Source organism: Sminthopsis crassicaudata, chromosome 3 (genome assembly GCF_048593235.1).
Source record: "Sminthopsis crassicaudata isolate SCR6 chromosome 3, ASM4859323v1, whole genome shotgun sequence".
NCBI lineage: Eukaryota > Metazoa > Chordata > Mammalia > Dasyuromorphia > Dasyuridae > Sminthopsis > Sminthopsis crassicaudata.
In genome coordinates this window covers 257,913,226-257,939,894 of record NC_133619.1, presented here as the reverse complement: position 1 = coordinate 257,939,894, position 26,669 = coordinate 257,913,226, and the positions used below count along the sequence as shown (strand labels likewise).

Sequence of the window (26,669 nt, the reverse complement as noted above, 5' to 3'; positions counted from 1 at the left end):
GAGAGGTTTGGAGAGTCATACATGAACTGATGCTGAGTGAAATGAGCAGGACTAGGGATCATTATACACTTCAATAACAATACTATATGAGGATCAATTCTGATGTTTGAGAAGATCCAAATCAGTTCCAATTGATCTGTAATGAACAGAACCAGCTACACCCAGAGAAAGGACCCTGGAAAATGAGAATAGACCACAACATAACAGTTCCACTCTTTTTGTTATTGTTTGCTTGCATTTTTGTTTTTTTCTTCCCAGGTTATTTTTAACCTTCTTTCTAAATCCGATTTTTCTTGTGCAACAAGATAACTGTATAAATATGTATACATATATTGTATTTAGCATATGCTTTAACATATTTAAACATGTATGGGACTACCTGCCATCTAAGGGAGGGGATAGAGGGAAAGAGGGGGAAAGTTGGAACAGAAGTTTTTGCAAGGATCAATTTTGAAAAATTATCCATGCATATGTTTTGTATATAAAAAGCTATAATAAAAAAATTTTAAAAAAAGAAATTACAGCCCCAATATCCTAGAAACAGAAGGCAAAATAAAAAAAATTGAAAGAATACACTACTCTCCTCCTGAAGGAGATCCCAATATAAAAACTCCCAGGAAAAATTCTAAATAAATTCCAGAACTCCCAAGTCAAGGAAAAACCAGTGCAAGAAGGGTAGAAAGAAACCATTCAAATATCACGGCAATAGGCAGGATCTCACAAGCTTTAGCAGCTTTCCTCTGCTCTCGGAGAAAAGGGCTTGGAATATTCCCAAAAGCAAAAGAATCATAATTACAACTAAGAATAATCTACCCGGCAAAACAGGAATCCTTCCTCCCTAATTCTTCAGGGGAAAAAATGGATATTTAATGGGGGAAAAAAGCCTTTTAAGAATCCCTGATGAAAAAAACAAGAGCTGAATGGAAAAGAGGATATTCAAACACAATACTCGAGAAGCATAAAATGGCTATGAGGTTATACTGATTGAGCTCTGTTCCTGGAGTAAAGAAGACAAATTCAAAGGCAACCTCAGACACTTTTAGCTGTGCGACTCCAGACAAATCACCTTACCTCCGCCTCTGTTTCATCAATTGTAAAATGGGAACTATCGTACCTACCTCACAAAGTTGTTGTGATGATCAAATGAGATATTTGTAAAGAATCTAGCACATACTAGGTAATAAATGCTTGTTCACTTATTCCCTTGATCTTTTGTCATTTCTTATACTGCAATAATATTTCATTGGTATTTATATACCACCGTATATTTAACAATTCTCCAAGAAGTCTGTTTGGGTCTCAGAACTTCAAAGAAGAATGAAACCAGTTCTCTTGACAGAAATCTACTCAGTTGGTACATTTGCACAGGTTCCCAAGGAAAATACCAGAGAATACAACTCAAAAATACAGGAAAAACTACCCATGGTTTGCATAATCCTTACCTAACAAAACTTTGCAGTATACAATATGACTAATCGTAGTTTAGTAGATTTAAAAGATCCTTTGGGAGTATGGGACCTTGTTTTCATTTTGAAGAACCAATTTCATTTTTATCAATGGTAAATGGATTTCCAATTTTTTTGTGTTTGATTGAACATCTAGCTGGAAGGAACTTTCCACATGGGAAGTAAATCCATACTAATGTTGTAGTGATGTGGAATACTAATAGTTGTACAAAAATTAAAGGGCTATGTGAAGTGTTCAAGGAGAACTTTTTGTTGTTGTCTTTAATTCTCAAAGAAGATTTGGATGAATTGGATATAAATGACACAGAGTTGCTTAAAATCATCAGTCTTATTCTCTCCCTGAGCCATGGAAGTCCAGAGGCAAGACAAAAGTCAAGATGACTGATGATGATCCAGAGTAAATAGGGTGCCCTTGGGCTTTTTAAATTAAGTGCCATTAGCTGTGTGAAGTCAATTATTAGCACATAAAAAGGACTAGATTATTTGGTTTGTCCAATCTTTATGCATTTATTTAAAATATTTTTTCTAGAAAAGTCTAAGCAAATATGAAATTTAACTCATCTTAGTTTTCTTTGATTCAGAATACAAAAGCATTATAAACCATGCAAAACTGTGAGAATATGAAATGTTTTAGCAGGATTTGCTTCATATGACAATGAATTGCACTGATATGTATTCCTGGGACATGTTTGAATCATTTCACCTCTACTATATCAGAAATGAAGGAACTTCAGCAATGCATATATCAACATCATTTAGATGGGATATCCAAGGAAAGTATTTTGCTAAGGTAAGTGAACTTATCCACAGTATTCAAAATTTCTCCACTTGCTAGAATTAATGGCTCCACATATAGATGGTGTGATGCTAATGTTTTCTTGGTGCTAATTGTTTAGGTTACAATTAGCACAAGCAGCAGAGAACTGATACATACTTTGCTGTAGCTCAGCTTCCAAGGCAAACAAAAAATCATGCACCAACTCTCCCTCCACATTATGTTTTGGCTTTTAACCTTTTCAAGTTAAATAATTTGCCATCAGTGTATTAGCTAATCTTGATGTCTGCTGTTTCATCCTGACTGAAGGTAATCTGAGAGCACTGCTGAAAACACCATATTAAGAAACATGAAGAAAAATTAAAATTAAAATAATAAATAAAAATCATGAGAGCAAGCACACACAGTCTGCTTCATTCCACTGGTAACAGAAAAAGCACAAGGGCGTTGTCCATTATTCAGAATCCAAGCAAGCAAGCCATCATGAAAATGACATACAATACTGATGAAATTTCTCTGGGCAACTGAATGTTGACAATTTTTAAGAAGTCTTCACAACCGACAGTATCAAAGGCCTTTGATTAAAGAATATTGCGTACAAATCTGTACTGTTCCTCGCAATTCACCTGGAGTTGTTGGACAGAAAACATCCTATCTTTCTGAAGTCACACTGGCTCTCAGGTAGATGACCTTTCAGTCATTATTAAGGAGACTCAGATAAGAATTTTACTAGCAGTAACTAAGAGACATGCTCCCCTCCTTTCTTTTCCCCCCTTCCACCAATTGTCATAGGACAACCTATTTCCTTTACCCTTTATAGAGTGGACAACAGAAACATCCATGAAATCCTGGGGAATGACTTCCTCTTGCCTGTTAACCTAGATGACTTTGGGCAACTTTTGTATAAGCAGCAGACTCCCTGCTTTGTGAATCTCAACTGGAATAGAATCTGTACTAGGCACTTTACTATATGAAAGGAGCTGAATGGCATTCAAAATCTCTTCTTCAGTCAGAAATTTGGCTAAAAAGGAATTAACTTCAACTTCATATAAACAGTTAATGGCTTTAGCGCTGATTGTTAAGTCTGTTGAGAATACTATGAAAGTGTTCAGCCCATCTCTCCAGGATCATGGCCTTATTACTGATGAATGTGGATTCATCAACACTAAGTACTTGAGATGTATCATTGATCTTGGCTCAGAAATAGTCCTCAAGTCATCATAAAAGAATTTTGAATTGTTACTATCAGAATCATAGATTAGTTGATCGGTGGAATAGGTTAAGTTCACAACACAATAGTCAATGACTATAGTAATCTATACTTCTGGACCCCAGCTTCTGAAATAAAGACTTAGTATTTGACAAAAATTGATAAGAAAATTGGAAAATAGTATGGCAGAAACTAGGCATTGACCAACACTTAACATCCTATATCAAGATAAGGTCAAAATGGGTTCATGACTTAGACATAAAGAGTGATACCATAAGCAAATTAGAAGAACAAAGGATAGTCTACTTCTTAGATCTGTGAATGAAGGAATTAATGGTCAAAGAACTAGAGTACAGTATGAAATGCAAAATGGAATGCAAAATTTTGATTATATTAAATTAAAAGATTTTGTACAAACAAAACCAATGCAGACAAGATTAGAAAGGAGGCAGAAAACTGGGGGAAAATCTTTACATCTGAGGGTCCCGATAACAGCTTCATTTCTAAAATATAGAGAACTGACTCAAATTTATAAAAATACAATCCATTCTCCAGTTGATAAATGGCCAATGCCTATGGGCAATTTTCAGAAGAAGAAATTAAAACATTTCAGGTTATATGAAAAAATGCTCTAAATCACTGATTAGAGATGCAAATTAAGACAATTCTGAGGTACCAGTACATACCTCTCAGATTGGCTAAAATGACAGGAAAAGATAATGATGAATGTTGGGAAAACTGGGACACTGATACATTGCTGGGAGAGTTGTGAAATGATCCAATCATTGTGGAGAGCAATCTGGAACTATGCCCAAAGGGCTATAAAACTGTGTATACTCTTGGACCTAGCAGTGCCACTACCCTGTCTATATCCCAATTAAAACAAAAAAGGACCCACATGTGCAAAGATGTATGTACCAGCCCTTTTTGTAGTGGAAAAAACTGGAAACTGAGTGGATGCCCATCAGTTGGAGAATGGCTGAATAAGTTATGGTATGTGAATGTTATGGAATATTATTGTTCTTTAAGAAATGTTCAGGAGGCTAATTTTAGAAAAGCCTGGAGAGACTTAAATGAGCTGATGCTGAGTGAAGTGAGCAGAACCATTGTATACAGTAGCAACAAGATTATGTGATCAATTCTGATGGACATGTCTCTTTTCAATAATGAGGTGATTCAGGCCAGTTCCAACGGTCTTGTAATGGAGATAGCCAAATACACCCAGAAAGAGAATTGTAGGAGCTGAGTATGGATCACAACATAGTATTTTCATCTTTTTTGTTGTTTGCCAGCATTTTTTCCCTTTATTGATCTGATTTTTCTTGTGCAGCATGATAATTGTGGAAATACATATAGAAGAATTGCACATGTTCAACATAGATTACTTACTATCTAGGGGAGGAGGTGGGGAGAGGAAGAAAAATTTGGTTTTGCAAAGGTGAATCTTGAAAACTATCTCTGCATATATTTTGAAAATAAAAAGCTATTATTTTTTTTAAATTAAAAAATTAAAACTGAATTTCATTCTGCCTTTTTACTGAGCCATAAATCCTGCATCCCTCTAAGTTTTCCTTGCAATTTGCTTCTGATGAAATTAAATGTGGCCTTATTAAGAGAAAGATGAACTATACTGCTAGTAAACTGTGGACTTCTCACTTTCATTTAACAACTTCTGAATTTCCCCATAGTTTTCATCAAATCAATCTTAATGTTTGTGAAGGGCATGGCCTAGATGAGTAAATGTGGTGCTGTATACCAAGTCTCTGAAAGCTGCCCACTCCTTTTCTGCTCCACTGTTGCCAACTGTGTTCTGACTCAACTTATCCTCCAAGTTAGCAACATAATGTTCCCTCTAGAGAAGTGCTCTAATCTGTTAATGTTAAGTCTTCTGTTGATCATCTTAATGTGAGGGCTGCCACTTTTGCCAAATGTGAATATTTAGCCTGGAAAGGTTAAGTCTATGACCAGTCCAGACTCTGTGCTACACATAGTGTTGGTCACTCTCATATCCTGTTCACTGCAAGGGCGCATCCACCAAGTTTTATTACATTCAGGTAAATGATTGGTGATATGATCATGAGATGCATGTCTTCAGCAATAAATGACTATTGCTGTTGCTGATTCCAACTCCATTCCTTCCAAGGACTTCCAATCATGTCTGGCAATCTTTGCCTACTATTACACTAAACTTATTCAGAATTATAAGCTTGTCCTCCTTTAGCACGTGATGATGGCGGCTTCTAGGTCTTCATCAAATCAGGGTTCATCATGGAGCAATTGCATTTTCATGAATCTGTCATTCACTCTTTTTGGTAAGTATACAAGCTTGCTGACTAGATTAATTTTAATGACAAAACATATGCCATCTTCACAGCATTCCTTTATTGCGGTTATTCCAGAAAAACACATATCCAGCTCTGACTTTCATAAGCTGGTTTCCTTTGCCAGTCTTGTTTCACACAGGGCTTTGATGAGGATAAATTCAGTAGGAATAACCATAAAGTCTTACACTAAGATTCAAAAAACCAATTTTTTATGATTTCCTAGGGAACTTCCTAGGGCAAATAAAATATATTCCTTGCTGAATACCTATTGTTTTTTAATGCCAGTTCTTCATACACATGTTAAAGAAAATAATTTCTATCATTCTTCAAAGTTCTGCTACATTTGATGAAGACAATTTTACACATTAACAGACATGGCCAATGTATGGATTTGTTTTGCTTAGTCATGCATAATTTGTTATAAACTTTTTTGGCTTTTTTTAAACAGACTTTTTTCTAGAAAAAGGAAAAAATGCACAAAAGAGAACTAGAGAAAATTAGGAAACAGAATTGGACAACCACAACAGCAGTGAAACTAGTGTTGCATTTATTATATATTTTTAAAAAGAAAATAGCATATAATGACAATATGCAGTTTTGCAGGCAACCTTTTTTTTTAATAAAAACATCTATATTTGTTCACATTCGTCAAGTTCAGAGAAAAAGATCAGTTTGTCCCTATTTTTCACCACTCTATAAAGATCCCTTCAGACATAGGTAAAATAAATTACCAATACTTAAAAATAATATTTAAATATGAAGGTGATGGGTCATATCAGACTTTCTAATAAACAAATTAGGGATATGTCAAAAATATATTTTGAAATTAAGAAATGAAGATTTCATTCAATTCCTGATTAGTTACCTTACTATTGTTTTCAGTTTATGCCTCTGCTTTGAAATTCATGCATCTTATAGAGTCTGGCTTAGAGATGTACTGGTGAGTGTTAGAAGACTGAGCTATTTAAAATAGCTGATGACCCAAAATAACATATGTGAGAAACAAGAGGTCCTAGATTACTACCTTCAAAAAAAGAAGGTAACTGGCCTTATATTCCTTATTACAATTATTTATAACATCTTCAGTTAAACTTAAAAACTTTATTTCTTCCCTCAATTGGAGGATAAAGTATATATACAATAAAGGACCATAGGTACAGTATCATTTCCTCTTAACAAAGGATAATGCCATTTTATCTCAAACAGCTTGATTTAAGTACCTAGATCTAAATAGCACTAACCATCACCATGTTTAGGAGATACAAATAGTTTAGACCATTTCTTTTTTCAAATGTAATGGAAAAACAAGTAAGTCAATTTTTTGCCTTCATGAATTTTTACTAAGTACTGGATCTGGAGTTATAGAACTAATATTCAATTGTCACTGTCAACCTGTGTGAATTTAGACAAGTCAAAACTTCTCTGAAACTATTTTCTGATGTGTAAAATAAAGATAGAAAAACTTTTAAAACTATGATCCTATGACCTTCAAAACAATTAGGGAAATAACTGTCACATGGATGTTTTTCATTTTATTTTTTTTGTTTGCCCCCTAAGTCAAGGATTTTTCCTTCTCTTCTTTTTTTCCAATTGCTGCTGTACTCTTTCTTCTTTTTTCTTTAAGTAATTAGTCATGTTATCAAAAGTGGTCTTGTAAAGACTGCTAAAACTGTCATCCATGCCAGGGGATCCTGTAATGGGAAAAAAAGAAAAAATAATAATAGGGACTCTTTAATAGTAGGATGCTGCTATACAACCAAAATATAACTAAACTTTTTCAAAGCCACATTATAAAGTTATTAAACACATATACTACATTTTTTAAAGAAAAATGGATTGCCCTTATATCAAACTGATGAAAGGATAGCCTTAGGAATTAGGAAACAGTTAGGAGATGATGTATAGAAAATTACAATAAAGAAACCTAGATTATAACTTTTGATTTCCAAAAAGGAGACGGCTGAGACTGGTCTAACTAATCAAATGAAATGCTAGGCCTCAGATTTCTTATTGTTAAAACTAGATTAGATCATTCAACTCTAAAAATCTGAGATTGTTTTATTACAATGACTCATCAAACATTTAAGCCAATGTTTTTTTAAATTTAAAAAATGGAAATATTTTATTCAAAACTTAACTAATTATAATTAATTTCATTGTCTGTAGTAACACTTTTTCCTTCTCTTTTCCCCTTTAAACTCCTGCCCATCAGGAATTATCCTCATCTTCATAGCATATACTCCACTCTTCCAGCTGTGCTTTTTTCATATTACACATTTTTTCATAAATCCAAATTTCCTTATATTCCTCCTACATTTTGGTCTTAATCAAATCAAAGTAAATCATTAAACTAATGGGCTTACTGTGGGACATAAAATGCTGCTCTAAAAATTTCCGAATAAGTAATTCAACACTGCTGTCCTCTCTTTTTGGGAGGAGGGATGGTGAAATCTAATACCTTCAGGTACGTCTCAAACCATGGAATTGCTAAGTCAAACAATATAATCATGTTATGAATTTTACTACATTTGGAAATGACTGAAAACTCCAATTAAGTCAATAATGAGTATATCTTTCTTTTGGCTAACAATGATTTTCATTTTTTAAAAATTAAGTTTTTCACTATCTTTTATCATAAAAATTTCTACAAATATCTCTCCAGATTCCGTGAAAGCCATTTTATATAACAAATATTTATAGGGAAAAAAAGAAATTTTACCACTTCAAGTTTTTTAGTGTTTTTAGTTTTATAGTTATTGGCATGGAGATTCTCTGTATTTCTAGGTACATTAAATGTCAAACATTCAATGATTTTTGTCATCCTATACAGATTTTTTTGCCTCCCCAAAAAACATATTTATTTGTTAACATTTTTTAAAAATTTGATTTCCAAATTCTCTTTTTTCCTCCAGACTTCTTCAGTCATCGACAAGGCAAAGCAGTAATATCCATTATATGTAAGAAATAATGCAAATTATATTTCCATATTAACCGTGTTGCAAAAAAGAAAGCAAGAAAAAGAAATTGAAAAATTTTATTTCAATTTGCCCTCAGAGTTTATCAGTTCTCCATCTGAAGATAGACAGCATTTTCCATCATAAGTTCTTTAGAATTGTCTTGATTAATTGCACTGATCAGAATAGCTAAGTTTTTCATAGCTGATCACCATTACAATATTGTTATTCCTATGTACCATGTTTTGCTCCCTTAATTTTGCATCAATTCATATGCCAGATTGTTTTGAAATCATTCTTCTTGACCCGAGTTCAAATCTGGTCTCAGATACTTAATACTTCCTAGCTATGTAACCCTGGGCAAGTCACTTAACCCCAGCCTCAGGAAAAAAAAAAAAAAAAAAAGAAATAATTCTTATCATTTCTTATCATACAATAATATTTCATTGCATTCATATGTCACAACTTATTCAACCATTTTCCCATTGATGGGCATCCCCCTCAATTTCCAGTTCTTTGTCACTTCTATAAAGAGTTACTATAAATGTACTTGGACATATAAGTCTTTCCCCCTTTTTCCTTTGATCTCTTTGGGATACAGACTTAATAGTGGTATTGCTGTGTCAAAAGGCAGGCACAGTCTGACAGTCTTTTGGGCTATATTTCTAAATTGTTCTCCAGAATGGTCAGACCAATTTACAGCTCTACCAACGGCACGTTAGTGTTCTTATTCTTCCATATGCTCTCCAGCATTTGTCATTTTCCTTATCTGTTATTTTAGCCTGATAAGTGTGAAGAGTTACCTCAGAGTCGTTTGAATTTTCATTTCTCTAATCAGTAGTGATTTCGAGAATTTTTTTAATGTGATTATAGATAGCTTTGATTTTCTTCTTCTGAAAATTGCCTCTTCATAACTTATGACCATTTATCAATTGAATAAGAGTTCTTATTTTTATGAATTTGGCTCAGTTCCCATTATATTTAAGAACTAAGGTTTTTAATCCAAAAAAACTTGCTATAAATCTCCTCTCAGTTTCCTGTTATCCTAATTTTGGCTGCATTGGTTTGTGCAAATCCTTTTTAATTTATGTATCAAAATTATCCATTTTACTTCCCGTGTTTCTCTTTAGCTCTTGTCTGGTCATAAATTCTTCCCTTGTCCAAAGATCTGACAGGTCAAATTTTCCATGTCTCTAATTTGCATATGATATCACCCTTTATTTATATCTTAATCTTATCTACACATTTTGATTTTTCTCTTGGTATATGGTGTAAGATGTTGTTCTTTGTCTAATTTTTGTCAAAGTGCTTTCTACTCATCCCAACAATTTTTGTCAACAGAGAGATCTTGACCTAAAGACTTGGATGTAAGTTTATCAAACACTATATTCAGATTCTTAAAAATTGTTTATTAATTTTACTTGTAAATAAGAAATGCAGACTTTTGTATGGATTATTCTATAACCATTAGTTCTTTAGTTAAGGAGTTCTTTAGTTGAGAAAGTTGAACTTTTTTGAATTACATTTACAATCCAAATGTTCTAGCTCATTATTTAAAAATACTAACATCCTGACCTCTTATCTTCAGTGTGAATCTCTTACTATCTGCTATATCAAATAACTCAATATTATATGTCAAATAACAGCAATTTAGGTAGTATTCATGATTTGTATATGTTTTTTGTGTGAATAGCTTTTGCTGTTTTTCCATTACATAGTAATGACTTATTTTTATTATTTGACTTTTTATTGTTATGTTAAGGAAAAGTTTTTCTGTACTTACTGTTTAGTGTTTTTATGTCATTGGATCTTATCAAAGATATTTTCTTAATCTACTGATATTATACTAGACTTCTTTGAAGATTTTTTCAGTTATTTTTCCACTGAATCATAGTTTTAGAACTCAAAGAGATTTCACTGGCCATCTAGTAAAACCCAAACTCAAAAAACAAAACAAAACATAAACAAAACTATGCAATGTGTACCTGAACAAAAAGGATATAACCTAAGCTTTAACTGAATACCCCTAAGAAAGGAGAAAACACTACCTTCCAAAGAAGCCAATTCCAATTATGAATTTAGTGGAAATTATTAAGGAAATGTTCCTGTCATAAATCCTAAATTGACTCTTCTGCAATTTCTATTCATTGTTCTTGGTTGTGAATTCTGGGGACAAACAGAATAAATCTAATTCCTCTTCCAAGAGACAATTCTTCAAAAAGGTTAAGATACCATTGACCTTTGAGTCCTCTCTTCTCCAGGCTAAACATTCCCAGTCCATCAACTGATCTTTATATGGCAATGATTGTAGATCTTTTAGAATTCTAGCTGCCCTCAGTTGACCACCCTTTGATTTATCAATGAAATTCTTAAGCAGCAGTTCATAAAATCCAGAATTCTAAATATGCTATCATCAGGACAGACTACATCAAGACCACTGCCATCTTGCTTCTAGCTCCTACAAGCTATACTTTTTTTCAATGCAGAACAGATTAAATTAGTTTAGTTTATTTTTTGTTGTATTTTTAGCAGTCATATCACCACATTGTTGTTTAGTTGTTCAGTCATATCTGATTCTGTGACCCCATGGATCATACTGTCCATGGAGTTTTCTTGGTAAAGATACTGGAGTGGCTTGCCATTTAGGTAACCAGGTTAAGTGACTTGTCCAGGATCACACAGCTAATAAGTGTCTGGAGTCACATCTGAACTCAGGTCTTCCTAACTGCAGTTCCAGTGCATATCACATTACTGAATTGAGTTTATAATTCACTAAAAACCCCAAATCTTTTCCAAACTGCTATCCAACTATGCTTCTACCATCTCATACTTGTAAAATAAGATTTGAATTGAAATATTTTAATTTATATTTATCCCTATTAAATTTCAACTTGTTAAATTCAGCCTAATGTTCTAGCCAGTCAAGATTTTTTTTATTCTTTCATCCCATCCCACTTTGTCTCATCTGCAACTCTAATAACTATGATTTTTATTCAAGTTCTTCACAAAAATGCTACATAGAATACAGACAAGTATAACTCCTTGGGGCTCCTCATTGGAAACCTCTGCCAATGCAGCAATGAACCATTAAAGAGTACTCTGAGTCCAAACATTCAACCAGTTATAAATCCATCTAAATGAATGCTATCTAGCCTATATTTTTCCTTACTTTACAGAAGAATAGCTCTTCTGAATAAACCATACTATTCCATGAATAACCTATATCAGATTGCTTTATGTCTTGGGGGAAGAGGGTAGAGAAGGGAAAAAAAAAAGTTTGGAACTCAAACTTTTTAAAATCAATTCCATATTTGTATGCTTCAAGTAAATGAGTAACAGCCAATCTTTTCTGATATTTCTGAATAATCTTTGTAACACAAGTATCATCTGTTCTTGAAAAATTTGAAGCATAGTACCTCTGAGGAAATTTAGTGCAACCCCTTCATTTTAAAGATGAGTAACAGGCCAAATAAGTGAACTTGTCCAATGTTACCAATATGAACCCAGGTCCCTGACTTTCAATCCACTGCTCTTTTCATTGCATTATGCTATTGACCTAGGTGACTATATTTTCTACTAAGTATTAGTATGAATTTAACATGTTTCATGCCTAAAGAGAATAGTTTTATTTTTTATCCCTTTTTTATCCTTATGTGAAGTTGATATTTACCTCATTACATATTTTCTAGTTTGATTCTTTATCAAAGAAAAAATTTTGAATATCCAATAGAATGACCCATCTTAAATTAAATATAAGTAAATCTTTCTGCATAATACAGCATAATGCAATACATACATATGTTAACACACAAATTTTAACAGGCAAAGTAAATTAATACTCTTCTTAATTATTTATTTAGTCAATTTTGTTTTTACTGTTTGTGGAGAACTCTGTAGTTGTAGATTTTTATTGATAACTTCTACTCAAAAAAAGTAATGTCATTAGATCACTGAGTACATGGAGGAAATACAGTATAAGAAGAGTGAGAAGGTGTGAAAGGGTCAGGTTATAAACAGCATTAAAAGTCCAATGGAATTTTGAATTTGATCCTAGAGACAATAGGAAATCTATAGAAGCACCCACTATAAGTGTTTTTCTCAAGGAATTTAGCCACAGAAGGACTGATCCAGGATGAAGGCTTTTGAAGATGATTAAACAAGGGATTTTTGAGAACAAAGAGAAAAAGGCATACAGAGGTATATAGAGGAATAGAAATATACAGAGGGAGACATAGTTGAAGAAGATCATGGATGCTGTGACATGAGGAGAAAAAAAGACAAGCTCATAGTGAATGACTCAACTTTTCTCAATGAAATATAAGGCAAGATTCTCAGTTGAGAGGGCCAAGAGCAATGAAGAATAAAAGAAGGATGAAAAGGCTTGGAAGAGCTTCTGTAGAGACTGGAATAATGAATCAATTAAAAGGTATAAAAAGATTACTTTGCCACAATAAGGCCTAGTTGAAATTATGTGACAAATTTGTAATGGACACAGCACAATGGGAAAATAGGGTAGTAACAATTTATGTTTTTGTGATTGGCGTTTTTAGTATTAATATGAAAAATATGGATATTAAATTAATAACCAGTCTTGGATGAAGTGCAGTTACTCCTAGGTCATAGTGCCTGGCCAGTGGGTTCTTAAGAACAGAAATAATTTTTATTATTAGCCTAAAAAAGCATAATTTAGAAAGCAAATCTGCATGTAAAAACAAAACTTATCACCTTCACACCACAAAAAACAAATGAAAATGATGTCAATAGTTTATATACCCTAATGCTTCCTTATTAACAAGAATAACTAGACTGATTGCAAATTAAAATTTAAAACATTCATCATGACTAGATGAAGTGTTTCATACACTGAAAATTTTATGAAATATTTAAGAGTTTTGAGCTAAATATATAAAAGTTTGGAAATATAGATAGGACCATTAGATTCATTCCCTTCACTCAACAGAAAGGGAGAGACTAGGCAGGTAAAAACAGCTAAAATGGGGAAATGAATTCCTAAATACTTCCTTTACGTGCAGTTTTAACTTTGCTGATTCAGATAGATAGGAAGACTCAGCACTTGACAAGGAAGTGAATGAAAATCTTCCTGTGCCTTTCTTAAAATAAAAGGTTCACTTGATTCACATGTAACTCCAAAACCCCTAAAATTAGATCAAATGATTACAGGTTTCCTGAATTTGACTAGTACATTGCTAAAATGTCTTTTACCCACAAAGATTAAAGACTTTTATTCCTCTCTGACCAAATACAAACAATAAATTAAATCTGCCATGAGATCATTTGTTATGATCTTGAAATAACTATCTTTACATGTATGTACTTTACAAGGATGAACTTAAAAAGAAAACTCAAAATTACACAGGACTTTAGGAATCAATTAACCCACCCTCATTTTATGTATTGTAAAGGCTGAAGTCAAGAAGAATAAAGTGACCTATTAAGATTCACAGAGTTAAGTGGCAGATCTAGGATTTAAACATAGAAGCTAACTCTGGGTAAGTCACTTGATCTCTGAGACTAGGTTGAAGAACAGCTGCTAATCTGCTCTGGTCAAAGGAATTATTAACACCAAATGAAATCATAGATGCAGAATCCATTTCCTCAAAATAGCCACAACATGAAATGGTAAAGGTACTTCTCTTTTCATTTGTAGACTGAAGTAGAAAGGAAATGCTAAAAATGGTCGGTAGAGCTCTGTGGAACAAAAATGCCTCATCAGAAATGCTAGAAATAATTTGAAACATTACATTAACAAGTAAATATCTCACCACCTTCTACCATGGTCCAGTTCTCATGTAGATTATTCGAGATTTTCTTTAACACTTCGTTTTTGGAAACGGGCTGAGAAAGACAAAAAATAGAAACAATTCTCAGAACTAAAATGCATTGCACATGGAGCTCTCACCATAAAGAGGAAAACAAATGTTTCAGAAGAAAGCAAAAGAAATGAAATTACCTTGGGTTTATATAATACTTTCCAGTTTTCAAAGTGATTTACGAACATTATTTATTGATCATTATAAATGACCAGATAAGTAGAGAAGGTATCATAAACCTATTTTACAGATTAAAAAAAATGAAGCTAAAATAATGTTATGATACAATTAAACAAACTGGTAGAACTGGGACTAGAATCCAAGCCATCACTATTCTAATCTGGTACTCAACTATACTATAATGCTTCTTCCTAATTAAAAAAAAAAAAAAAAATCTGGAGTAGTCATATAAAACTTTCAAGAAAAACTAAAAATATATTGCACAGCACAAGTATAAAAATGTGAATAATTATTGTTACTTAAAAAGCACGCTGCTTACCTGCCACTGTCCATTCTCAAGATGATAAAGCAAAACTGGCATTTCTCTACATTCTTGTAAAACCCAAAGCCCCTGTGTTTCCTCAAAGGCAATGTCCCACACTCTGTAATTAAAGGTAAGTTGTTGTTTGTAAATCAGCTGTTTCTTGGTGTCATCAAGTTGGAAGATGTAGATTATAGGAATGCTTTTAAGGAAGAAAAAGAAAGATTAGAAAAAATTAATTAAATTCACCTGGATCTAACAATTCACATGCAAAATATTAGGGGGTTTAGTGAAGTGCAAGACCAATGAGCCTACATTATGACATAGTTGGGGGAGGGGAATTCGCTATTTGTTTTTTATTGTAAATTTCCTTGAGATTTAGAATATGAAGGTTGCATCATTTTTGTTGTTGTTTGCTTGCATTTTATTTTCTCTCATTTTTTCTCCTTTTGGATTTGATTTTTCTTGTGCACCAAGATAATTGAATAAATATGTATGCATATATTGGATGAAACATATTTTTACCATGGTTATTGGATTACTTGGCATCTAGGAGAGGGGGTGAAAAATTGGAACAAGATTTTGCAAGGGTTAATGTTAAAAAACTATCCATGTATATGTTTCAAAAATAAAAAGCTTTAATAAAAAATAAAATAAAATTGAAAACACTAGAGGCAGATCCCAAGCCCAGTGAATGAATTCTTTATGACAAATTTACGGGAGGACATGAACAAGTTTGCACAGGATGAGAAACTCAGTTATGATCTGTATCAAATGGAAAGAATACCCATACTGAAAGAGATCACATCCACTAAAGAGCTGAATTACAATTATATTAATAAAGCAGATAGTATAAGCATATATATAGCTTATGTAATAGCCTAAATTCACTAGAGGAAGGAATCCTGACAATGAAGCAGTTATTAAGATTTCTCAAATTGAAGTCTAGCTTTATAATTACATAGTACTCAGATTAGAGGGAAAAGGTCTAATGAAATAATAAGTATCGATTCTTCTTTTTTTGATATATTTAAATTCTTAAACAGATGTGAGATTTTATTTATGTAGATATTCCCTCTAAGTATTCACACCTATGACTATCCAACCCCTTGTTTCTTTTTCCTATGTCCTGCCATAGTAAAGACCTAAAAGTTGTTGGAGGGAGGGAAGGGGAGGACAAAGTTTTAAATGATTTTCCTTATTTTCTCTTGACATTGCAAGAACACAAGTGGCACATATGTGCCATACAATAGTTATCCCTCAACTTTTGCCAAATAAACACATATCAACCATCTAACCTCTTGAATAACATCCTTCATTTGGGTTCTTCATTGTAGCCTTCTCATATTCATATGTACCTCTTCAGTGCTCACTGTGTGATACTGAAAATTTTAGACTAGCCAGGAAAGAGTAAAAAACAACTGAATTTAGAATGTTTACTGTTTGGAACTTAATAGGAAAGTAGATGTTGAACCTATGGAGCTCATCCACCACTATATGTATAATATGTGTCTATGTGGGGAGTATGTGTGTGTGCTTCTGTGTATATATGCATACCTTGACTAAATAATGCAAACAAATAAGGAATTATGCAGAGATTTAAAAAGAACAGCTCTTTTAATGATTTCAAAGATCTCCCTGCCTCAAAAAGGAAAGGTCATTTTTAATGACAATAGTCCACTAATATATTATATTATCAATAAGTCATGGTACACTATAGTGTCCAGTGAAATAAAATTTATGGTATGTGATAAGGAAAAGAAATTACAATAATTTGGTAGCTTACCAGTCACATAAAATAGCAATGCAGTTTTCCTTGCAACAGTAAGTTATCCTTGACACTGCAAATATCTAGGGGGGGAAAAAGAAGAAAGGATAACAACTTATATTTCTGTATCCCAGTTCTTTCAAAAGATTTTCATACAGCAGGCCATGATGAGGGCTGCCACATATAAATTAATTAGTGGTATCAGAGAAGAATGAGGAAAGAAAACACAATCTCTATAAAAGGAAAATATTGATGTTGAGGACAGGATTCATAGATAATTTAAGCATTACAAGTCTGTCAGAAGAACACAAATAAAAAATCCCAAATACCATAATATAAGCAATAATATAAGAATATTCATTATCACAAATATTTTTGATAGTGATAGAACTGCTACATATAGCAATAATACAGGTAAAATAAAGTGAGAGTCTAAGAGTAAGTAAAAATGAAACAGAATTATGATCTTTTTTACATAAGGCCTAGTAGTAAACCCTAGAGAATATTTTAAAATTAAGTGAAAACAAAAATGTTAGCAAAATGGCACTATATATAAATTAAACCTATACAAGTAATCAGATTTTCTAATATAACAAACAAAATCCAAGATGAAATCCCACTCAAAAAATCTACAAAATGTATAAAATATTGGAATAAAATATCCACCTACCAATCAAGCCACATACAAAAACTATATGAAAAAGATTTTTTACACAAATAAGGATGGGATAGAGCTAAATGGAGAAATATTATTAGTTGTAGATGGTAGATAGCAATGCAACAAAAATGAAAATTCTAACTAAATAAATTTACTTAATACAATACACATACTAATCAAAAAGGATTCTTTTACATATCTAAAAAACCATATTATCTGGAAAAACAAAAAGTCAAAAATCTCAAGGGAAATAATGGGGGGAGAAGTTAGGAAATGAGGACCTAGCAAAATAATATTAACTGAAACTATTTCATGTTGGCTAAAGACACAGAACTTGATCTATAAAAAGAATTAGATATCCCTTCATAGGCTACACTTTTCTCTTTTCCCTACCTTGATACCTGTACAATTAAAATAGGTTCAGAATTTGCATTCAGCAGGTTTTGCTTTAAAAGAGGGTGGGTACAAGTATATTACTGCTCAGAATCTTGATTTAAATAAGACATAAGGGAAGAGGAAACTCACAGTACAAAAGTAATATACAGCTAACAAAACACAGTGGCCACACTAAAGACACTGTAACAAACAAACCACATACAACACGCATCACCACCACTCCGAGGAAGCACCAACATCTGAATTCCTTGGCTTGGAGGACTCGTAGTCACAGCTATTCAGAGCCCCAAGTAGGAGCAGCTGCTAGGCAAGCTGTGCAATGTTTCCCAGTCCAAACCCTCAAAGTCCCTTTCCACTAAAGGGTTTCTATAAGCTTAGAACAAAGAAGGCACTATACTAAGTATTTTCATTTGATACATGACTTTTGAGATGTAGTAGCCTCTCAGGTACAGGATGCTCCATCACAAGAAGCCCACCAAGGAGAATATTTGTTCATTCCTTTAGGAGGATTATGTTTACTGCAGGAACTGGCCAAGTTTCTGAGGTAAATAAAGGCCTGAAATAGAGGATATTCATTAATTAAGGCACCAGAAGGATGGCTGACTCTTCTTGTGTGCTTCCCTGGCATTCCATGAGATAACTGCAAATACATTCTCATGTTCTCAGCAAAAAAAGACATGGCCGAGACTTACTTAAAATTCCTTACTCACTAGGATTCCTTATAATGCCTACCATCTGCTTTCAAGTTCCTTATCTTTTTAATCCCAATGTCAATCAAGCCTAAATCCTGGATTATTCCCAATATCCACTGCCTTCACTCTTTTTTTAAGGGCTCCTGAACAAAAGTAGAGAAAAATCATGTTATCAGGCTGACAGGGTTCAGTACAAATTTATGTTATAACATCTGAAACAAGTCTTTGATTCTCTGTCCCACTCAACACAATGGCTTAAAGCCATATATTCACACAAAAGTCCAATTATTCAATTTATGAGCTCTGAATAGTTCACCATGACTGTTACTATCATATTAAAAAAAAAAAAATACAGAAAGCACTAAAAATATTTTCGATATTAAATATGCTTGGCAATTATAGATATATGGTACATGAACAATGAGAATCAATAAGAAATAAACAAGAAAGAACAGAATAATAGCATAATGGTAACTGAAGGAAATTTTATTTCATTGTTTAAAAAAGAAAAAAACAAAAAAACAAAAAAACCTGAAATTTGTTATGCTAGCTAAAATGTCCAAGGAAGATCATCTAGGAAAACTCACAATCACTAAACTGACTCTTCTTTAATGAATAACCTAAATTCTAAGATTTGCATATATTAGAATCACTGTTCAAAAAATAAATAAATGGTTACTATATAATACTACATCAAAGGATTTGGATGAGGAATTCTCATGTTAAATGTAATGTTTTATTCATTATACTCTACTTGGTTTGAGACCATTAGAAAAGAGTTTTGTTGAGAGAAAAATCTGACTGGAAAAATCATTGTATGAGATTTCACTTGTGTCCTTGCCTGTTGGACAATTCTCTTAATCTCATATCTCATGTCTCTCTAAGATCTGTTATCAGAGAGATTTTTGAAATGTATAAGAAATAATAAAGACCTTAAAGCCTTTAGTGTAGGGCAACAATGAAAAGAGAAATGATCAATCAAAAAGCAAAAAAAGGAGGGGAAGGGTGGACACATAAAATTAATTGGTTTGCATAAGTGAAGCTCAAAAGCTAGAAATAAATTACTAGGAAATAAAGCTCTGAGCTGGAAAATATCTATAAATTTACCCATAAAGATTCCAGTGACCTTTCCTCATATTGTTTAAAGACGTCAGAATCAAAATGCAAAAGGTGACTTAAAAGTCCAAATAAATCAGAGGTTCTTAATCTTTTTTGAGCCATGGAACTCTGGCAGTCTAATGAAGCTTATGGACTTCTCCTCAAAATGACATTATAAGATATATAAAACAAAATACATATGATTACAAAAAAATAGCAATTATACAGTTAACAAAATCCATTTTTTAAAAATTTACTATTTCTCAATTGGAGAATGGCTGAATAAATTGTGGTATATGAATATTATGGAATATTAATGTTCTATAAGAAATGACCAACAGGATGATTTCAGAAAGGCCTGGAGAGACTTACACTGATGCTGAGTGAAATGACCAGGACCAGGAGATCATTATATACTTCAACAACAATACTACATGAGGATCAATTCTGATGGATGAGGCCCTTTCCAACAATGAGATGAACCAAATCAGTTCCAATAGAGCAGCAAAAGAACTCTGGGAGTTGACTATGAACCACTACATAGAATTCCCAATCCCTATATTTTTGTCTGCCTACTTCACAGGCTAATTGTACAATGTTTCAAAGTCTGATTCTTTTTGTACAACAAAATAACTATTTGGACATGTATACGTATATTGTATTTAACTTATACTTTAACATATTTAACATGTGCTGGTCAACCTGCCATCTGGGGTAAGGGCTGGGGGGGAGGAGGGGAAAAGTTGAAACAAAAGGTTTTGCATTGGTCAATGCTGGAAAATTACCTATGCATAAAATTTTTGTAAAAAATAATTTTTAAAATTAAGGTTTTTTTGAAAATTTGCTATTTCAAGGTTAAGAGTTTCTGTTGGTCTAAACATTAATTTTATAGATAAAGAAACATCTAAAGCCCAAATAAAAGTAGCTTATCCATGATCATATAGCTAAGAAGAGGACTAGAGGCCAGGACTTCTGACTCCCAAGTCATTATTCTTTACACCATGTGCCTCAGGTGGCACAGCTGCCCCTTATTCTGCTTCAGTTCCCCCAACCATAAAACTCAGTGACTATCACAAGGCAATATAGCTACAAAAAATACCTTTTTACAAAATGGAAAATATTTTTAAAATGACAGTACCAAATTCATTACTGCAATATTAATTGCTTTTGAAACCCCATTCTTCACTAATTTCAAAAACATTTCTAAACAAGATTTTTAAAATATTTTTAATTGATCCTGACAACTAAGGAACAATTCCTTAGCAAGATGAGATACATTTGAATAAAAAAAAATTTAATGGCAACCTAGAAAAGAGGTGGGGAATGTCCAGCCCAAGGTTTATATAATGCCTGTGATATCATTTGCTAAAGCAACCAACCACAGGTGGTGATGAGCTGAAAGCTAGATACTGAAAACCCCCTACTGCTTGAGTTCTACTAAGTTGATAATTTTGTATAACCAATTAAAAATATTCCAATGGCTCTTGTCAGAAAAAAAAGGTTCCCATCCCCTGAACTAGAGTGATTGACAAAATGATGACTGTTTCCACTATTTTTAACACTAAATTAACCCTGCCAGAAGTCTAGTATAGATACTAAACATTTTTTAGCTTTCCTTTTTGCTTTGTAGAGTCAATGCAACTCAATAAAAGGTTACAAATATATTAACAAAAACAAGGTTAAAATTACAAACCCCACCTTATCACATTGTGTTGTCTCAGTATTTCTCAGTTTGTTAAGATGACAGCACTGCAATTCTTTTCCAATTTTGTATTCCCAGAGTCTTAGAGTACAATCCTACATAAAGTAAAAAAAAAAAAAAAAAAAAAAAAAAAGATTCATTTCTTTAAGGTTCTGCCCTTTGCACACCAACCAAATAAATTAAATCTTTTACACACACATATCCTTAAAAATCCTTAAAAGTTAAGGTTTGCACGGATCAGAAGATACCCATTGTTTTGTTTTTGATTTTTTGTAAATAGTATTTGATTTTTTCCAATTACAAGTAAAGATAGTTTTCAACATTCATATTTATAAGACTTTCACTAGTGATTAGAGAAATGCAAATTAAGACAATTCTAAGTACTATTTCACACCTCTCAGATTGGCTAAGATAACAGGAAAAAATAATGATAAATGTTGAAAGGGATATGGGAAAACTGGGACACTAATGTATTGTTGGTGGAGTTGTGAACTGATCCAACTATTTTGGAAAGCAATTTGAAACTATGCCCAAAGAGCTATAAAACTATGCATACATACCCTTTGATCTAGCAGTGTCTCTACTGGGTCGATAATAAAAAAGAGAAAAGGAACCCATAGCTGCAACAATTTTTTTGTAAAAGCTCTTTTACAAGGAACTGGCAGTCGAATGGATAACCATAAGTTGAGAAATGGCTAAATAAGTTATGATATATGGATATAATGGAATATTATTGTTCTATAAGAAATGATAAGCAGGCTGATTTCAGAAAAGCCTGGAAATACTTATATGAACTGATGTTGAATGAAGTGAGCAAGACTGTATGATGATCAACTGTAATGGACTTGGCTCTTTTCAACAATGCAGTAATTCAAGATAATTACAATAGACTTGGAATGGAAAATGCCATCCACATCCAGAGGACTACAGAAACTGAATGTGGATCAAAGAATAATATTTTTACCTTTTGTTGTTGTTGTTTGCTTGCTTTTTTCCATTTTTTTTTCCTTTTGATCTAATTTTTCTTAGACAATGTGACAAATATGAAAATATGTTTAAAAGAATTGCATATATTTAGTCTATATTAGATTGTTTTCTGTCTTGAGTAGAGAAGAGATAATAGGAGGGAGAAAAATTTGGAACTCAGTTTTACAATAATCAATGTCAAAAACTCTAAATGTATTTGGAAAAATAAAATACTATTAAAAAACAAAAATAAAGAAAAAAACATTTTTATATAAGATTTTGAATTCCAATTTTTTCTCCTTCTTTCCCTTTCCTTCCCCCTCTCCAAAATAGCAAGCAATTTGATATATATATAAATCAGTGGGTGTGTGTGCAATCAGGAAAACATATCTCCACATTAGTTATGTGGTAAAAGAAACAAAACAGAAAGGAAAAATCATACACACACACACACACACACACACACACAGTGAAAATAGAATGCTTCAATTTACAGCCATACTCTATAGTTCTTTCTCTGGATATGGATAGAACTTTCTGGCCCAAATCTATTGGAAGTGAAAAGCTAAATCTATCATAGTTTATCATCACACAATCTTGCTGTTCTTGTGTACAATGTTCTCCTTATTCTACTCACTTCACTCAGCATAGGTTCATATAAGTCTTTACAATCTGCCTACTCATCATTTCATATAGAACAGCAGTATTCTATTACATTCACATACCACAACTTGTTCAGCCATTACCCATTTGATAAGCATTCTTTTGATTTCCAATTCTTTGCCACTACAAAGAGAACTGCTATAAACATTTTACATATGTGGGTCCTTTCCCCTTTTTTATGATCTCTTTGGGATACAGACCCAGTAGAGACACTGCTGGATCAGTTTTATAGCTTTTTGGGCATAGTTCCAAATTGTTTTCCAGAAAGGCTAAATCAGTTTATAATCCACCAACAATGCATTAGTGCCCCAATTTTCCCACATCTTCTCTAACATCTACTATTCTCCTTTTCTGTTATATTAGTCAATCTTGTAGGTATGAAATGATACTTAAAGAATTGCATTTCAGGTTAGGGTTATTGCATTTTTCTAATCAATAGTGATTTAGAGTATTTTTTTCATGATTATAGCTTCTTTTAATTTTTTTCTTCTAAATTGAAACTGTTCTAGCCACATGAAAAGATGCACCACGTCATTATTAAACAGAGAAATGCAAATTAAGGCAACTCTGAGATACCATTACACATCTGTCAGATTGACTAGAATGACAGGGAAAGATTATACAGAATGTTGGAGGGGATGTGGGAAAACTGGGACACTGATACAATGCTGGTGAAATTGTGAATACATACAGCCATTCTGGAAAATGATTTGGAACTATGTTCAAAGAGTTATCAAATTGTGCATACCCTTTGATCCAGCAGTGTTACTACTGGGCTTATATTCCAAAGAGATTTTAAAGAAGGGAAAGGGATCTGTACGTGCAAAAATATTTCTGGCAGCCCTCTTTGTGTGGCCGGAAGCTGGAAATTGAGTGGATGCCCATCAATTGGAGAATGGCTGAATAAATTGTAGTATATGAATATTATGGAATATTATTGTTCTGTAAGAAATGACCAGCAGGAGGATTTCAGAAAGTCCTGAAGAGATTTAATGAACAGATGCTGAGTGAAATGAGCAGGACCAGGAGATCATTATATACTTCAACATGATAATCAATTCTGATGGATGTGGTCCTCTTCAACAATGAGATGAACCAAATCAGTTCCAATAGAGCAATAATGAATTGAACCAGCTACACCCAGCAAAAGAACTCTGGGAGATGACTATGAACCACTACATAGAATTCCCAATCCCTCTATTTTTGTCTGCCTGCATTTTTATTTCCTTCATAAGCTATTTCAAAGTCTAATTCTTTTTGTACAGCAAAATAACTGCATGGACATGTATACATATATTGTATTTAATTTACACTTTAACATATTTAACATGTATTGGTCAATCTGCCATCTGAGGAAGGGATGGGCAGGAGGGGAAAAGTTGGAACAAAAGGTTTTTCAACTGTCAGTGCTGAAAAATTACCCATGCATATATCTTGTAAATAAAAAGCTATAATAAAAAAATTTTTTTTCTGAAAACTCCCTACTACCTTTTTTCTCCTCATTTGTCAAATGGAGAATTACTTCCATTTTTATAAATTTGACCCCATTCTCTATATATTTGAGAAATGCCTTTATCAGAAACACTAGCTAAAAAATCATTACCCAACTTTCTGCTTCCTTTCTAATCTTGCTTGCTTGGTTGTTTGCGCAAAAACAAAGTATTTTCAAGTAGAAGAAATTTCCTCTATGTTTTATAAAGGCCATTGGCATAGTCAGCACACTAGTTTGAATGGATACAAAAGGCAGCCCTCTGCTTTTGCCCCTACCTAAGAATATATCAATGTTTTGGGTTTTTTTTCCCTTTTTGTGGATAAAAGTATAAGAGTATATTAATATAGTAATGATAGTTCACATTTCTATGTCACAAGAAGCTTGTTGGCATTTTCTTCCCAACAACTATGTGGATTTTGTTATCTTCATTTAATAGAAGAGAAATCTGAAGACCAGAGAAGTTAAAGGCCTTGCCTGAGCTCACCCAGGTAACACCTTTTGGATCTCACTCAATCCAGATCTAATGACTCAGAGAGCAGCACTTAACACAAATGAGACAATATCTCATCTGGACAAAGATCTTGTTTCTGAAGAGCCATTCTTTCCATGTTTAAAGAAATAAGAATTCAGAGGTGGGAGGAAATCTGTTGAAGGACCCCATAATAAACAACCTCTCTTCCAATTTTGAGGAATTGTAAGAAATATTATTTGTAAAACCCTTAGGTTAGGGGCACAGAGGGCTAAAAAATAAAATAAAATTAAAAAATCACACAATTTCCAAGAGATTAAATGGTTGTCCTGTCTGGAAATAGTTAGTGAGTTGGCCCTTTTAGGTCAAAACCAATACCACTTATATTATCCATGCCTATTGCAAGAATTCTAATAAATAAATTCTAATAAATAATAAGCAACTTGTTAAACATTTACTTAATTGAAAGACCTGCATAATAAACTTTCCATTATTCATAGAAAAATTCAAAGACAATTTTAAGATCCTAGGGAAATAGGTTTTAGCAAAGTAAAAGAAAAGCAAAAACTCAGTAAGCCCCAGATATTGATAAAAATCAACAAGAAAAAAACACTAGAAAATCGATTAGCAAAGACAAAAAAGCCATGAAAGGCAAAAACAGGAATCTGGGTACATTAAAAAAAAAAAAAAAAAAAAATCTAAAAATTAAAGCAACAAGGGAAAAGGTTTATGGGCAAAAGGAAGACTGCTGAAGAAAATGAAATGAAACTATTTTTAAAAGTTTGCTTAATAACTGAGAAGTTTAACAAAACTACAATTTAATGATTTCTTAAGATTAATCCCTTTGTTAAGAAATGACCAGCAGGAGGAATACAGAGAGGCTTGGAGAGACTTACATCAACTGTTGCTGAGTGAAATGAGCAGAACCAGAAGATCACTATACACTCCAACAACAATGCTGTATGAGGATGTATGCTGATGGAAGTGGAAATCTTCAACATAAAGAAGATCCAACTCACTTCCAGTTGATCAATGATGGACAGAAATAACTACACCCAGAGAAGGAACACTGGGAAGTGAATGTATATTGTTAGCACTACTGTCTATCTACCCAGGTTACTTATACCTTCGGAAGCTAATAATTAATGTGCAACAAGAAAATGGTATTTAAAGACATATATTGTATCTAGGTTATATTGTAACACATGTAAAATGTATGGGATTACCTGTCATCGGGGGGAGGGAGTGGAGGGAGGGAGGGGATAATTTGGAAAAATGAATAAAAAAAAAAAATAAAAAAAGATTAATCCCTTTGTGAAAAATAATCATAATTTCTTTTCATTTGGCAGTTAGGTTTTGGATACTATTTTTAAGACAAAAGTTATTTATTAATATGGTTTTTAAAAAATACAATAGTAACAAATCTTAGAATCTCAATACTTCAAAAAGCTATAATTTCATTAGTATGAAGTCTGCCTTTAACTAAGCCAGATCACAATTTCTTATGAAAAACAAATGAGCTTTGTGAACATCATGGCTGAAAAATTTATCACCTAGTGATAAATCTCTCTAAAATTATAAGACTGGACTTTGAGCAACAATTCATTATGAAGCCAGAATGTTAGGAACTACATAAGCTTGCTTTCTAGTGTCAAAGTAAAACTGTGTAATCTTGTATGACATGATAAGGCATCTACTGGAGTACATATTAGAAGACTAAATCT

General features: G+C 32.8%; 1 protein-coding gene across 2 annotated transcripts in view; it reads right to left on the bottom strand.

The window, feature by feature from the left end:
• Window positions 1-6,305: 6,305 nt before the first annotated feature.
• Window positions 6,306-26,669, bottom strand: part of WDR4 (WDR4 tRNA N7-guanosine methyltransferase non-catalytic subunit) — a 54,386-nt gene continuing 34,022 nt past the window's right edge. The window contains exons 7-11 of one of the 2 annotated variants that reach the window (XM_074300566.1): window positions 21,352-21,450; window positions 16,828-16,892; window positions 15,060-15,243; window positions 14,516-14,585; window positions 6,306-7,466 (exon numbers count right to left, since the gene is read on the bottom strand). In XM_074300566.1, the coding sequence (XP_074156667.1) occupies window positions 7,333-7,466; window positions 14,516-14,585; window positions 15,060-15,243; window positions 16,828-16,892; window positions 21,352-21,450 (552 nt within the window). In that variant the 3' untranslated portion in view covers window positions 6,306-7,332. Of the gene's footprint in view, window positions 7,467-14,512; window positions 14,586-15,059; window positions 15,244-16,827; window positions 16,893-21,351; window positions 21,451-26,669 lie in introns of both variants that reach the window. The other variant, XM_074300564.1, reaches the window with a different exon arrangement.